Genomic DNA, 14,418 nt, shown 5'->3' on the forward strand with positions numbered 1-14,418 from the left:
GTAAGGTTGTCTGCTAGTTAAGCAGTGGGGCTGGACGTGATGGGTTTGTAAGGAGTGCATAAGGATTTGAATATGGTTCAAGCCATCAAGGGTAGCCAAAAGATTTCGCTCAGGTTGGGGTTGATGTAATCATATCTTTTCAAGCCCTGGATGAAATGTTGTGTGGCACATAGGATGCCCCTAAGAGGTGCCAGTCTGAAGTCTTGGAGGCTATGGAGCAGGGTGTTACCACCAACCAGATGGAAGAGTATGAGGGTTTCAGCTGCAGGTCTGAATTCGCTTTCTGGTAGAAATGGTTTCACTTTCTTTAGAAGTGAGCTCTGATACCATGCGACTTTGCTTTTTAGGCAGTGAGTTCCTTGAGTTGGGTTATGGTGCCCAGGGGGAATCCAAGTGACTTGGCAGTGATTGATATTTGGGGTTTAAAGCAGTCAAGGTTCACATTATTGATTCATGTTTGTAACTGTTTATTGTTTGCTGTTCCTAGCAAATAACACAAATTCTCTCTTGGTTGCCTAGGGATGATTTTCAGATAGACACTGAAAATCCATGAGCTGTATTATTAACAGTGCTCAGAGGCCATAAGAGGCATGACTGCTCACTTTCTGAAGCTACAAGCCAATATGGGATTATAGAAGGGGCCGAAGATGCTTGTGTGACCCTCTTCTGTAATACTGTTAGTGCTAGTGCAAAGGTAGTGCCATAAATATCTTCAGAGAGTGTTCTCTGATTTGCATGGAGGTGTGACCACAGGTAAATGCCGGAACCACTTTTCCTCTCCGTCCACACGCTATTACAGATGATGGCACAGAGGCAAACTGGCCTTTAGGAGGAGCAATGAGCATGAGTACCAAAGGAAGAACCGGCCATTGTTCCTCTAAACCATTTCTCCATTGAGTCACATACATTTGCAAAATAAATTTAACTTGAACAAGAAGAACAAAGGAAAAAGGAAAAGAAGAGGATAGAAAAGAAAAAAAAAGGAAAATAAGAACCGATCTCTTTGTGAAATTGCCATTGAGAGTGTGTCTGTCAGTCTGATGCGTCAGTGGGTAGCATGTATGTAGTTGCAAGGGTGTTGTGGCCTGTGTACTAGTGAATGGGTCGGGGTTGGGGGTGTGGGGGGGAAGGAAAAGGAGAGCGACGGGATGAGAGGCGGACAGGATGCAAAAAGAGAGAGCAGGTAATAGGAGCCCAAAGTATCCGGTATCCGCGGGCATATGTACTCATATATCAGTGTAGGTATCAGGGTCCCAGGAGATCAAGGTTTCATTGCTAATGAGTCAATCTATGAGGGAGGGGTGCTGCGGACAGTTTAGTCTTGATCATGTACAAATATTCCTGCCATTGTGTAGGGGTCTGTCGCGGGGCGCTGACACTCGTGTCACAGCCTCTTGCTGATTTGTGCGCTCTGACACCAGTGCCCTACGGAGGTCAAACAGCCATGCATTTACATTAGGGCCCAGTGGTGCCTTCCCCACCATGGCAATCTTATGTTTGGCCAGGCGCAGGGCAAGGTCCAGGAATTTATACAGGCCCTTATGAGGCGAACTGCATCTCATGACACCCAGTAAAAAGTGAAGGGGTTCCGCCTCCACCTGCTTGCCTACCGCTTCTGCAAGTGCAGTGGCCACCACAGTCCAGAATATTAGAATAAAAATGCAGTTTCACACCATGTGTGTGAATGTGGCTTCCTGGTCTCGGCATCGAGGGTATATGTCCATGGTGGTGGAGTTCATGTGTACCAACCTGGGGGGAGTGAGATACGTGTGGTGTAGATAATTAAATTGAGTGTACTTTATCCTAGCGTTAGTCGGGGTAATTTTGGGATGATTAAGGCATTGCAGCCACTGGCTTGTCAGTAAGGGTCATGGACAGTTTGCCATCCCAATACTCATGCAATGCCTCCAGTGCGGGCGGGTTGTCTAGTCTGATTGAAGTATAAATGGCTGTTACGGCATGCCGGCCAAGCTTGGTCAGTGTCCCTTGCTTGCAGGGATTGTGGCGTCAGCAAGGCATGTAATGGAAAGGAACCCTGTGGCACACCGTACGTGTCTACCAAATCCTCGAATGTTTGTAGTTGCAAGTCTGCGAACATGTTCCCCCACATCTTTAACCCGCTCTCCCTCCACAGTCTCAAATCCGGGCAGGCATACCAGGAGAATGTGCCAGGAAGGAGCTCCAGTGGTATGCTGGGGGCATAGTGGAGGCTCCTATAGTTAAGGTGGTAGATTTTCTTGCCGAACAGTTTCATAAGGGCCTTAGCTACAGGAAGATATACTGCCACAGATTTGCACCTTTTTCAGGACCCAATATTGTGAATTGCAGGAGCGTGGAAAAAAATTGTTTTGGTCTATAGAGTACTTAAGAGTATAAGGTTAAGGAGAACGACAAGACCTAGGTATGAGACCATTTGAGACATGAATTTAGTTCTCTGTATGTTTTCCTCTTGGCATGGTAATAGATATTTAGACCTCGAAAAAACTTTCTATGAAGCTAGCTTCCTTAGTTTGTCTAATATCCTGTCATTGAGTATCAGATAATAAAGCTTTGGGGTGTCCTCTGAGATTATTAGGAGAATGAAAACAATGTCTGGCACCATATCTTACCCAAAATTGATTCTTGCAGAAAACTGTGTGTTGTGAACTGCATGAAGGAATATGAATCCAGGATGAACGAGTTTCGTCCAGATGGTACTGACCAACTTCAGATTTCCTTTGTAACAACCTTTTAAAGCAGTTACCAGTGCAACTATTGCTGGATAGGTGAAAAGTATTATGCAATTTGCTGGTGTTGATTTACAGAAGTTTCAAGCTCATTCTATGAAGGGGTCTATGGCTAGTTAGTCCTTCTGGAAAGGTGGCAGATTGGCGGATATCTTGGGGGCAGCTGACTGGTCTAATTCTAACACATTTGCAGAACATTACTGTAAGCCAATTGAACACATGTCAGTTGTGGTTTTGGAGGGCTACCCACATGCATAATGATGGCTTCCGGTCTTGTAATGAAATAGTGATCCTCCAAATTAAACGGCAAGAGAATCTGATTTTCATTAAAGACACGGGGGCTAACACTATCTCACCCTCCTGGCCCAGACCTTTTGTAAGGATGGTGTTTAAAAAAATTAAAAGAAAATAACAAAGTTGTAGAGTAAGAGTAGAACAAGTTATGAACATATCAATGGACAATTGTTTTACGATTATCTTGTTGATTTTGTTTCTTCAATTTCTTTAGGTGGTGTATTGGGTTTTCCTTTTCCTTTCTGATAATAACCAGTAGTTTACCTTACCACAAGAATACTTATCATTTGCTAGAGTGGTATTAAAAAAAACCCAAAGAAAACAGAGTAAACGTAGAACTAGTTATAGATATATAAATGGACATTTGTTTGATGACTATCTTGTTGTTTTTCTTTTTTACTTCAAAGTTTCTTTAGGTGGTGTATTCATGTTACCTTTTCCTTTCAGATAAAAAACAGTAGTTTGCTTCCTACAAGGAGCTATCCAACTTCAGAGGTTTTATGCTCCCAGTGCATTCTATTCTTTGTCTTCGTTCAGTCATTAAAGGAGGGAGAACGCTTTACATTCAAATTGTCATGTGCATGGACCTATTATATCTAATGGATGTTCTGTCTAGAATGTTTTCTCTATGATGTAAAGGTCTTTCAAGTACAGTGTGGAGTTGCATTTAAGGAATAATGCATAATGTTAGACTCAGTGTCTTTAATGAAATTCAGATTCTCTTGGCATTTCATTTGTAAAGTTGCTATTTTAGCTCACAAACAATTTGTTTATTTGAAGTCCCATTAAAAAGGTCATCATAGATTTGCCCTGGAAAGGTGGCAGATTGGCGGATATCTTGGGGGCCGCTGACTGGTCTAATTCTAACACATTTGCAGAACATTACTGTAAGCCAATTGAACACATGTCAGTTGTGGTTTTGGAGGGCTACCAACATGCATAATGATGGCTTCCGGTCTTGTAATGGAATAGTGATTCTCCAAATTAAATGGCAAGAGAATCTGATTTTCATTAAAGACACAGAGGCTAACATTATCCCACCCTCCTGGCCCAGAGCTTTTGTTAGGATGGTGTTTAAAAAAATTAATAGCAAATAATAAACGTGTAGAGTAAGAGTAGAACAAGTTATGAACATATCAATGGACATTTGTTTTATGATTATCTTGTTGTTTTTGTTTCTTCAATTTCTTTAGGTGGTGTATTGGTTTTTCCTTTTTCTTTCAGAAAATAACCAGTAGTTTACCCTACCACAAGAATACTTATCTTTTGTTAGAGTGGTATTAAAAACCGCCAAAGAAAACAGAGTAAACGTAGAACTAGTTATAGATATATAAATGGACATTTGTTTGATGATTATCTTCTTGTTTTTTTTTACTTCAAAGTTTCTTTAGGTGGTGTATTCATATTTCTCTTACCATTCAGATAATAACCAGTAGTTTGCTTCCTACAAGGAGCTATCCTACTTCTGAGGTGTTGTGCTCCCAATGTATTCTATTCTTTGTCTTCGTTCAGACATTAAAGGAGGGAGAAAGCTTTACATTCAAATTGTTATGTGCGTGGACTTAATATATCTAATGGATGTTCTGTCTAGAATGTTTTCTCTATGATGTAAAGGTCTTTCAAGTACAGTGTGGAGTGGCATTAACCACATCAGTGCTAAGGGAATTCCCCTGGAGTGCTGTTACTCCAGGATCCCCATTGTTCATGAGAGCTCAGCTCGTCATGAGCACACGACCAGTGTACTGCATGACGAGCTGAGCTCGTCATGAGCAGCGAAGGGGTTAAAGGAATAATGCATAATGTTAGACTCCGTGTCTTTAATGAAATTCCTGAGCATCTTGTATACATATGGGCACCATTTTTATAGGTTACCATCTGGCTTTAGTAGTCAGTAATGAAAGACACACACAGACACAACTTATAGAACTGAAACAAATGGAAGTACATGTGAAAAATAGATCAGGCAAGGGGACAGCCGAGGCCAGGCTTAATGTCCACAGAAGGGCAGTACTAGACAGCCGTTTACGGAACCATGAACTAAATGATTCCGGTTGCTACTAGACGCCTGATAAAAACCCATATAGTAGGTCCACTAAACTTCTAGCATTAGATCCGGACAACAGACAAATTAGTGTTAAGATTGTGACGGTAGTTTAAAGTGAAGAAAATGCACTGTTTTATTTGAGCAAAAAATGCATATTGTATTTTTTTATGTAACTTGGTGTATTATTGTTTGATTAGCAGGTTATTCTTACAGAACTATTAGCATTATAGGTTGTACAGTGAATCAAATTTCCGTTTCATGTATGCCAAGGCAAATCTGTGATGGCCTTTTTAATGGGCCTTCAAATAAAAAAAATGTTTGTGAGCTAAAATAGCAGCTCTTCAAATTAAATGGCAAGGGAATCTGAATTACCAATCTGTATAAATACTTCTTGTCATAAAAAAGCCATTACTAGAACCCTAATGCTTTGAAGAGGGTTTTCTGACTTTCTGGCGAATGTAGAAACAGTCTGCAAAAAATTTTTTGTTAGAAGTTGAATACTCGACCATGAATTTAATTTTGTTAGAAAATTCCAGTGTTGCCAAACTTTAAAGATAAAATGTAAAGCTTATCCCACCCTAAAGACAGATATACATGCATGCAAATGCTCTATCCTGGATTTCACTGTAAGGAAATTGTGACATAGAAGATTGCAAAGACGTAAGATTATCCACCATATAAGTTCTTACTTTAGAACTCTTTTGTAAAATGTTGTTGGGGTCTGACATATTAGTGATATACTTTTTAACATTATGTTCCAGTAGTGCAGGAGTGAGTGATCAGTTTGTGAACACTCTATGTCTCTAAAAGCTATTGTTTAAAACAAATACACTATAGATATGATCCATTGTCTTGTCATTTTATAACTACAATGTGTTCATAAAATGAACTATAAGGTATGTTTGCATGACTGATCGATGTGCACAAAACATGACTGATGATATATATTTTTCCTTAGTGGTTTGTGCTCAAGGTTTACAAGCAAAGGATAAAACAGGTTCCAGTGATCCATACGTGACGGTCCAAGTTGGAAAAACGAAAAGAAGAACTAAAACGATTTTTGGAAATTTAAATCCAGTATGGGATGAGAAATTTAATTTGTGAGTATGTTAGATTACCTAACTTTCTGTATATTCTAAAGGTGTATTCTATAAGTACATGTTTATTCATTTGTAGAAATGCGAATGAGTAATTGTGAGAATAAGGTAGGACTTCATTATGAGGTGCCCTTAATTTCTGATTTAGCTAGTGATATATCACCTTTATAGGGGATACTGGATAGGACTTAGAGAGCAGAGAACTGGAATTAGAGAAGTTACATTTTTTATTAGGTAACTTTGGAAAACCCATCAATCTCCATCACAGTGTGCAGTTTTACAACTTAGCAGACAAGGTTTACTCTCGGCACACATTGTAAATGTTTTCAGGTCTTGCGCCTAGTGTTGTAGTGCGGAGCACTGCTCGTGCAGCGTGAGACTTCTTGTACAGGCTTCAGAAAGCTACGCACACACTTGTGCATGTCGGTTTGTTTTCCCCGTCTAGCATTGGCTTTCAGGTGCTTATTTTAAAAAAGCAGCACGCGATTGGGCAAAGGTGGGCGCATGTCCCTCCCTTGCTCTGCCCATTTCCATCTGTGTCTAGGACGTGCATTAGCGCGCGGGACAGACGATAGGCTCCCTGGCCCCCGCTCCTCTGTGGTGCACGCAGACCACTGGTTTTCGATTCCGGTGTCGGCTCCTTTCTGGTGGGCACGCACCACTGGTTTAGATTAACGAGGACATGGCAACTTCCCCAGCATTCAAATTGTGCAAAAGACATGTTAAACAAAACAAGCATTGAAAAAGCCAAAGAGGTGGTAGTCGGCGACAGACCAATTGCGGTTGCCAGTGCATGTTTCAAGTTCAGTCTCTATCGCTCATATATAAATCCTGCCCTTTCATTTTACCCGTGAGGCTGTCTCTGGCTTTTGCAGACGGTTTGCTCTGCTGTTCATCAGCTTTTCATTGTGTTAGCTGTGGCCCTACCCCTTGCCCCTCCCAGCGGCCCCGGGGGGCCCATGGCAGAATGGAAACTGCATAGTCTATGTTTAACTGCCGCAGGAGGCCCGGGAGAGGGCTGCGGCTGTATGCATCATTTTGTTGGGCGGCGCGGCTCCCCCCAGCGGCCCATCCTTTCTAGTCTGAGCTCTCTACCTGGCGAGGTGTAAGCGTGTGACGTATAACACACACCTCCTCCTCATGTACTGTATGCAACCCCTGACAGAACTTTACGCGTCAACAGCACCCAGTGCAGCGCTCATCCGACTGCAATACATACCATCCACAGCACTGTACATGGCCATCCACACAGCATCGCATATAGCACAGGGAACTGTTACAGCACTCTACATATTTATAACGGCACTTGGTGCAGCAAGCACCTCTCACAGAACTTTATACCCCACCTCCTATACTTAGCACCCGCGCAATGTGTACCTTCCACAGCACTGCATATGGCTATCCGCACAGCACTGCATACAACACAGTGACCTCTTACAGCGCTCAACACATTTATTACAGCACTCGGTGCAGCTGGAACATCTCACATAACTTTATCACTACTCCCCCCATACATAGCCCCGTGCCATATGTACCTTCCACAGCACTGTTGTTGTGTTTCTATCTAGGACCCTAATTCGATATTCCCGATTCATGCCCTAATGTGGTTATAACCAATAATATTCTGATAAAGGCATAAGAATCATATCTATATTCAGTAATAGCCCATGCTGTCCAAAGTACAGCACGGCTACTGCCATCGACTCCTAGAAAGCACAACGCGTTCTTTAAACAAACCAAGCCTCCAGCAGCCCGGGAAATCCCCCCTGCTTTTGTTTTGATTTGAACAAGAACTCATGGAGTCCAGAAAGAACTGTTAGTTCTTAGTGACGTCTTATGTCCAACCTTACGTCAAACTCGGCACCTTTCAGGTACAAATATACCAACAGTTGCCTTAAGCAAACACACGGTGGTTTGGAGCAGAGCGGCCATCTACTTGCGCGAGAGCCCAGCTGATGCGAGAGCCCAAACGGAAGCCGCCCCTTCCGTTTGACGCACTGTCTTTCTCCAGCTGAGAAAATCCAGCTCCGGTGTTTCCAGCCTACCCTTGCGGGTTGCTGGGGGATCGAGTCCTGAGGAAAGAGATACCAGACCTCCCACATTCTATTACCAAGGTACGGAGCTGACTAAACCTTTAAGAGAATTCTTGATGCAGATTCTTGGCAAAACAATCTTAACCAACTTAACTTAAACTGCTACTTACTCACTCCTTCCCAAGTATTAGGCTTAGGTCAGGTACACCGGGGTAGGCGTAGTTAGAAGCACCAGTCGAGTACGTTAGTCAAATGTTTTTATGCATGTATATATTTTATTCATTTTAAAGTATCATACGGCTAAAAAACCATATCAATGCTTTTACAGTATTATTTTATAATACTACTTTTACTGTACGCACTTTACTTTATGATAAGTATTGCAATTGTGGAAATTCATTTCTCTTGCATGAGAAAGAAGACTGCTCAATAAATAACACCTTTTATTGAAAACGCCTGTCTCTCTATTTCTCTGCACTCTGGTGAAACTAAGTATGCACGGTTGACTGAGTGAAATAGCTGCCTATTGTTTTCACACGACTCTAGAGATACACTCTTATTCTGAGGGAGCAAAATTGTCATGTTTATGCGGTTGTCAGAAACTGAATCCCTTCTCGTCAGAATCAGGGAAATTAAACCCTCCCTATTAATTCAAGAAAGTTTCTAGTGACCTCTGAGCTAGCTGACGCAAACCTACATTAAGTTTAACTAAGTCAGTAGAGACCTAGATGACCTCAGTCCTACGTCTACACTGCTGTTTATGTTATTGCAATGCGCAGAGCCTATTGGATAAATAGGACCTACACTACACTGTTTAAGGCCATCCACACAGCACTGCATACAGCACTCACCTCCCACTGCACTCCAAATATTTATAACAGCACTCAGTGCAGCGGGAACATCTCACATAACTTTATATCTCCACCCCCATACATAGCACCCATGCAATATTAGAACAGCCATCCACACAGCACTGCATACAGCACAGTGACCTCTTATAGCACTCTACATAACTATAACAGCATTTGGTGCAGTTTTCACATCTCATTGAACTACACACTCAGAGCCCTACAGCACTGCATGCAGCATGTACTTCTTGCAGCATGTACCTTTCACAACACTCTACATATCTGTATGAACCCTCACAGCAGTCCATACAGCTCCACTAACACTCCCACCCCCTTCGACTGCCTTCACACACACTCCGCTGCAGTCTAAGCAGTTTTTACCTCGCATCACTCCTTAAAATGACCCCCACAACACTGCACCCCATTGCACTTAGAGCAGCATGTCCGTCTCGCAGGAGTTAATACACCTCCTGCAGCAGAGAGCGACAAATTAAAGTAGCATGGTGGTTTAAATTATGCATCAAAACAAGAAAAGAACAAGCATTTACAATTCAATAGGTCTCGCATTACTGAAAGTTTGAGCTATTGGTGTTGCATTATTATTAGCTCAAACATTCATTAATGCGAGACCTATTGCATTGCAAATGCTTGTTTTATCCTGCTGGCAGGTACTTAGAAGTAATGTAGTTTAGCATTTATAAGCCCCTGGAAAACATTATACCTTTCTCTTACTCTACAGAAGGTTTTGAAGAATGAGTATATGCTTCTAGTCTAATCCTACGTGTATTTCCAAACGTATATGCAGACAAACAGTTATGGATGTCTAAAAATGTTTCCCTTTCTTAAATAGCTTTATCTGCTGTGGCTTATGTAAGTTCATTCACCCACTTCGGCCAGTGATGGTAACATGCATACACAAAACATTTTCCAGACCCTAGGAGTCAACCTGCCCAAATGAGAGTGCCAACTATTTTCAGGCATCCACAAACTTTGTCCATCTACATGGTCTATGTGGACCATGGCCCCTAATACGTAATATCAGGTCTCATAGTTTAACATCCTGTGCTACACAGAATGTCACTGGCTGTAGAAAGTTGGAGAGGATGGACATGCACAGATATCTTGTGAACCCAAAGGCAAGCCTCACGAATGTCAGAAAATAATATTATAGCAACCTAACATCTTCTTATAAACATTGCAAAAGAGACTAATTTTAGGATAATTTCTGGAGAGCAATTTGGATCCACATGCAAGGGCTCGATCTACAGCTCTGTAATATCTGTTTCAATAATATCTGTTTCAAGGTGAAACCATAGAATCTACTGCAGGCACAGTAGGGCTATTTAAACTTTGCAGATCCAGTCTTGCACCTGGGAAGGTTTTAAATATGAGGATTCCGCAGGCAAATATAATATCCACTAGAAATATTCTTACTGAAGGTAAGTATCTTATTATTTAATAATAGACTTGACATAATGGATCTTAACTTTCCCTTGACTCTTTTTTGGGATTTGGGATTCTTTCCGGAGCTCAAGAATTTACTCTGCAAAAGTTACTAGTGTTGATGGAATAACTAAGAAGAAAAGTATAAAACATTCGGGAGTACTACTGAAGTGAAAAAATAGCCATACAAGCATACACATATGTTCAGCTGTCTAATAGTATATTACAGATAAGATCCATTTATAAAAGTGTATTCTCAGAGTATATTATATTTTTATCATGGAAAATGTCGTAAACCTAATTTAGAGTTGGCTGGTAATGGAACCCCCTTTGTTTGCACTTTGTCAGTCCATCTTCATATCAACTTAATAGATGCTCGCAATTAACTTGTTCTGAAGTGTAGAAAATGCTCTAAGCTGGAGCATTTATAGCGGTTGTGCGTCAAAGGAAGAGGGGATCTCAATGGAAAACTATATCACCAATGGTTGATTTGAAATGATGTAACTAATCTGTATTTTTAGATCATGTATCTGTCAAACAGGATGTGTATTAGATGAGGGCTAACATACTCTTAGTACAACTGTATTGATGGGACAAATACTGTGTATTTGTTTTAGATTATGTTTAGTGATACAAATATTTATGGTAGAACAAAAATCGCTGGGAATGGAAATGTGTGCAAGCTTCCTGGATAAACACAGTGCTTGGTTTTCAGTCTTACAAGTAATTGTAATTCATTTCACAATGATCTCAAACATGGTTCTCTTATTCAGCATTTCAGTAGAAGAGGTATCCCTTATATTATAATATTACAGGTTGGTGCGGTTATTGGGACACTGGCCTTACCTTCCTCAAGATGGCCACAATTATGATAGGGTATGAAGTCACCATCTGCTATAAAAAAAAGATAATTGTAGAAAATATCAAAAATGTATTTCCTGAGGTGACAGGGATAGCGTCTTGAGCACATATGCCTGGGACTTCAATCAGCTTTGATAAAGGTCTTCCAGCTACACAGGGAATACTGTTAATTGCTTAGGTGATTTGGCATTTATAGAACATGCAATTTGTATGCAGCTGTCACATTCACCCAAACCCTTAAAACATGAGCTATTCTGTTTTCAGTGTTAGAGGCTGACGCTATAATGAGTACTTTTTGAGGATCCTGATATCAACATCAATCCACTGTAAGACATCCCTGAGTGCCAAGATTCAGTGTTTTTTTTTTAACAAAGTCTGCATTTACCACGTAAGTAAAAGGGCATAGGCAGCTTCGCATAGCATTGCATCTTGATCGGATGTACGCAGAACAACTGGGTAAGTGAAACTACACTGAAGAGAATGATCATTTTTTTCCTTCTGGATAGTTGACACATTTAAGTCACATACAGCCTGATTCATGAAAACCGAAATCTGTGCATTCTAAATTGCGATCAATACCGAAACGCAATTTAGAATTCGCAGAATGGGATTCATCAAAATCTGCGAAAAAATAAAGCGAATCGCAACCGGCCGCAAAAGGCGATAGCGATTGTTCAAAATCGCAGAAAAATCGCTAAATCTGTCCAATTCGGTGTAGGAATAGCGATCTCGCAATTAGCGAGATCGCAAATTGCGATCTCGCTAATAGCGAGATCGCAAAAACGGAAAGTTGCATTTCGAGCACAGTGATGACATCACAACCAGGAAACAGGCAGTTCCCTCCCCCATTGAGAACACTGAGGCAGAGATTGAAGCAGCACCACCCAGAGCTCCTCTCAGAACACCTCCAGACTTGGAAATTTTGGATATTGGATACTGCAGCAATGGCAGAGGATGCAGCAGCAGGGCCCAGTGACACCGGGCGCAAGCGCAAGCGTAAATTCTGGGGGCAGGAGCTGGAGCATCTAATAGATGGAGTCTGCCAACACCACACCATACTTTTCGGCAAGGACTCCAGGAGGGTGCCTGAGGCCGAGAAACAGCGACTGTGGCTGCGGATCTGCACCAGAGTTAACGCAGTGGGAGTGACACAGAGGTCCATAGACGACCTCAAAAAAGGGTGGTACGACCTCCGAGGTCGTGCCAAGGAGAGGGTGGCAGAGAGGCTGGGTGAGAGCCTTGCAACTGGAGGTAGAGATCCAACAATCCCTCCCAACACCCCCCTGGAGGATCGTGTGGAGGACACACTGCAGCGTGAGGCATGTGTTGGGGTCATCCCTCTGGACTCATCCCGACCCACCCAAGACAGCCAAGGTAAGTGGCATGCGACTGCGACCCTGTCCCCTAACAATGGCCATGACCCTATAGCCTCCCATAATCAACCCCAGTCATGCAACCCATGCACATCAGGACATGCCCAATTGCATTGTGGGACATGTAGTCTGCCCACAATGTACAAAAACTCCAATGCAGCCAGACAAGTCCCAATGTACGCAATGCAACAGCTAGTCAGGGAATGTTAGCCAGCATGCATGTAGCAACTGCACATGTGAAAGATACATGCAATTAATCTACGTCCACTTTCCATCACAGGTGGTGCAGACAACAACAGCAGTGACAGCGAGAGGCTACAGATAGATGAAGCACCAGAGGAGCCTGAGGGTGAGGAGGAGCAAACATCCACACAACCAGCTCCATCAGGCACAGCACCATTGCCACCATGCAGACCACCACCAGCAGCGCCAGCTCCATCAGGCACAGCACCATTGCCAGCTGCAAGACCACCACCAGCGGCACCATCAACATCAGGTGCTGCTGGACCTGCGACACAGCGCACACCCACTGTGGCCAGCCAGCACAGCAGGCATGTCAGGGAGCTGCAGCAGAGCACAGCACGCACCGGCAGGAGGGCGATGGCTGTGCATGTGCCAGGGTTCAGTATTGAGCGCTGCATGCTGCGCGTGCACCAATTGCAGGCACGACGCCAAGGTGCTATTCAACTTCAGCTGCACAACATAGGCAGAAATGTTGCCAATGTGTCGGGTCGAATTGACCGGATGACACCTGCCATGGAGGCAAACACAGCGGCTATCATCAGCCAGCGCAACATCGCCCGCCGCCGCCACCGCCAGCTACTCACGCGCCTCTCTGCCTACACGCGTTCCAACTACGTGATAGGAAATGCCACCTCCCAGCTGTCACATCGGTCTATGGCAATGCCGCTGCAGATGGTGCAATGCTGCGAGGACGTGGCGCGTGTACTTGAGCAGGTGACCAGTGCTGTACTGGCACTACAACCAACTGGCCCAGCCAATGGTGGTGGGGATGACACAAGCGAGGGGACCTCGAGTGTCAGCAGCCTGTCTGCCACACAGGTCGGTGTGTCATACGCCGCAGCAGCAGGCCCAGTGTGGGTTCACGTGCCCTGCCTGAGGAGGAGCCTGAGAGGCGACTGGGTGCCGCACACCGGAGGCGCACATGACATTTCAATCCATGGGCAGGGACATGCTGATGACAGAAGCATGTCGTGTTTATAACATTGAGCAGTATGGCGCAATACTACTCACATGTAATTCATTACAATTATTCCTTATTATTGTGCAATCAACAATAATATTTATTCAAGCATTGAACATCGGCCTCCTGTCATTATTTCCATTGTCATGCATTTGTGAATTGTTGGGTGAGGGGAGTGGGTGCACTAAAAACAGTTCATTGTGATGTGGTAGCGCCGTCGGTGTCCTTCAGCAGGAAGTCCCCACAAGCATGACGCGCATGTGCAGGTGGCTGGTCGTCCCCTTCCGACTCACTGCCAGAGATCTCTACAGGAATCCGGCGCTTGGTAGCAATGTTGTGTAGTATTGCACACACAGACACAATGAGGCAGCAGACATCAGGACTGTAGTACATGGCCCCACCAGTCTTGTGCAGTATGCGGAATATGCTCTTCAGTAGCCCAAATGTCTTCTCAATGCAATTCCTTGTGCGTATGTGTGCTACATTGTAACGCCA

The 14,418-nt window shown here is 43.2% G+C and overlaps 1 protein-coding gene across 2 annotated transcripts in view; it reads left to right on the forward strand.

Annotated features, from left to right (window-relative positions):
- Window positions 1–14,418, forward strand: part of UNC13C (unc-13 homolog C) — a 1,328,864-nt gene that overhangs the window by 464,437 nt on the left and 850,009 nt on the right. For both annotated transcript variants that reach the window (XM_086958316.1, XM_086958317.1), the window contains exon 8: window positions 6,023–6,164. In XM_086958316.1, the coding sequence (XP_086814442.1) occupies window positions 6,023–6,164 (142 nt within the window). The remainder of the gene's footprint in view (window positions 1–6,022; window positions 6,165–14,418) is intronic.

The sequence above is a fragment of the Lissotriton vulgaris genome, chromosome 2_1 (genome assembly GCF_964263255.1).
Source record: "Lissotriton vulgaris chromosome 2_1, aLisVul1.2, whole genome shotgun sequence".
NCBI lineage: Eukaryota > Metazoa > Chordata > Amphibia > Caudata > Salamandridae > Lissotriton > Lissotriton vulgaris.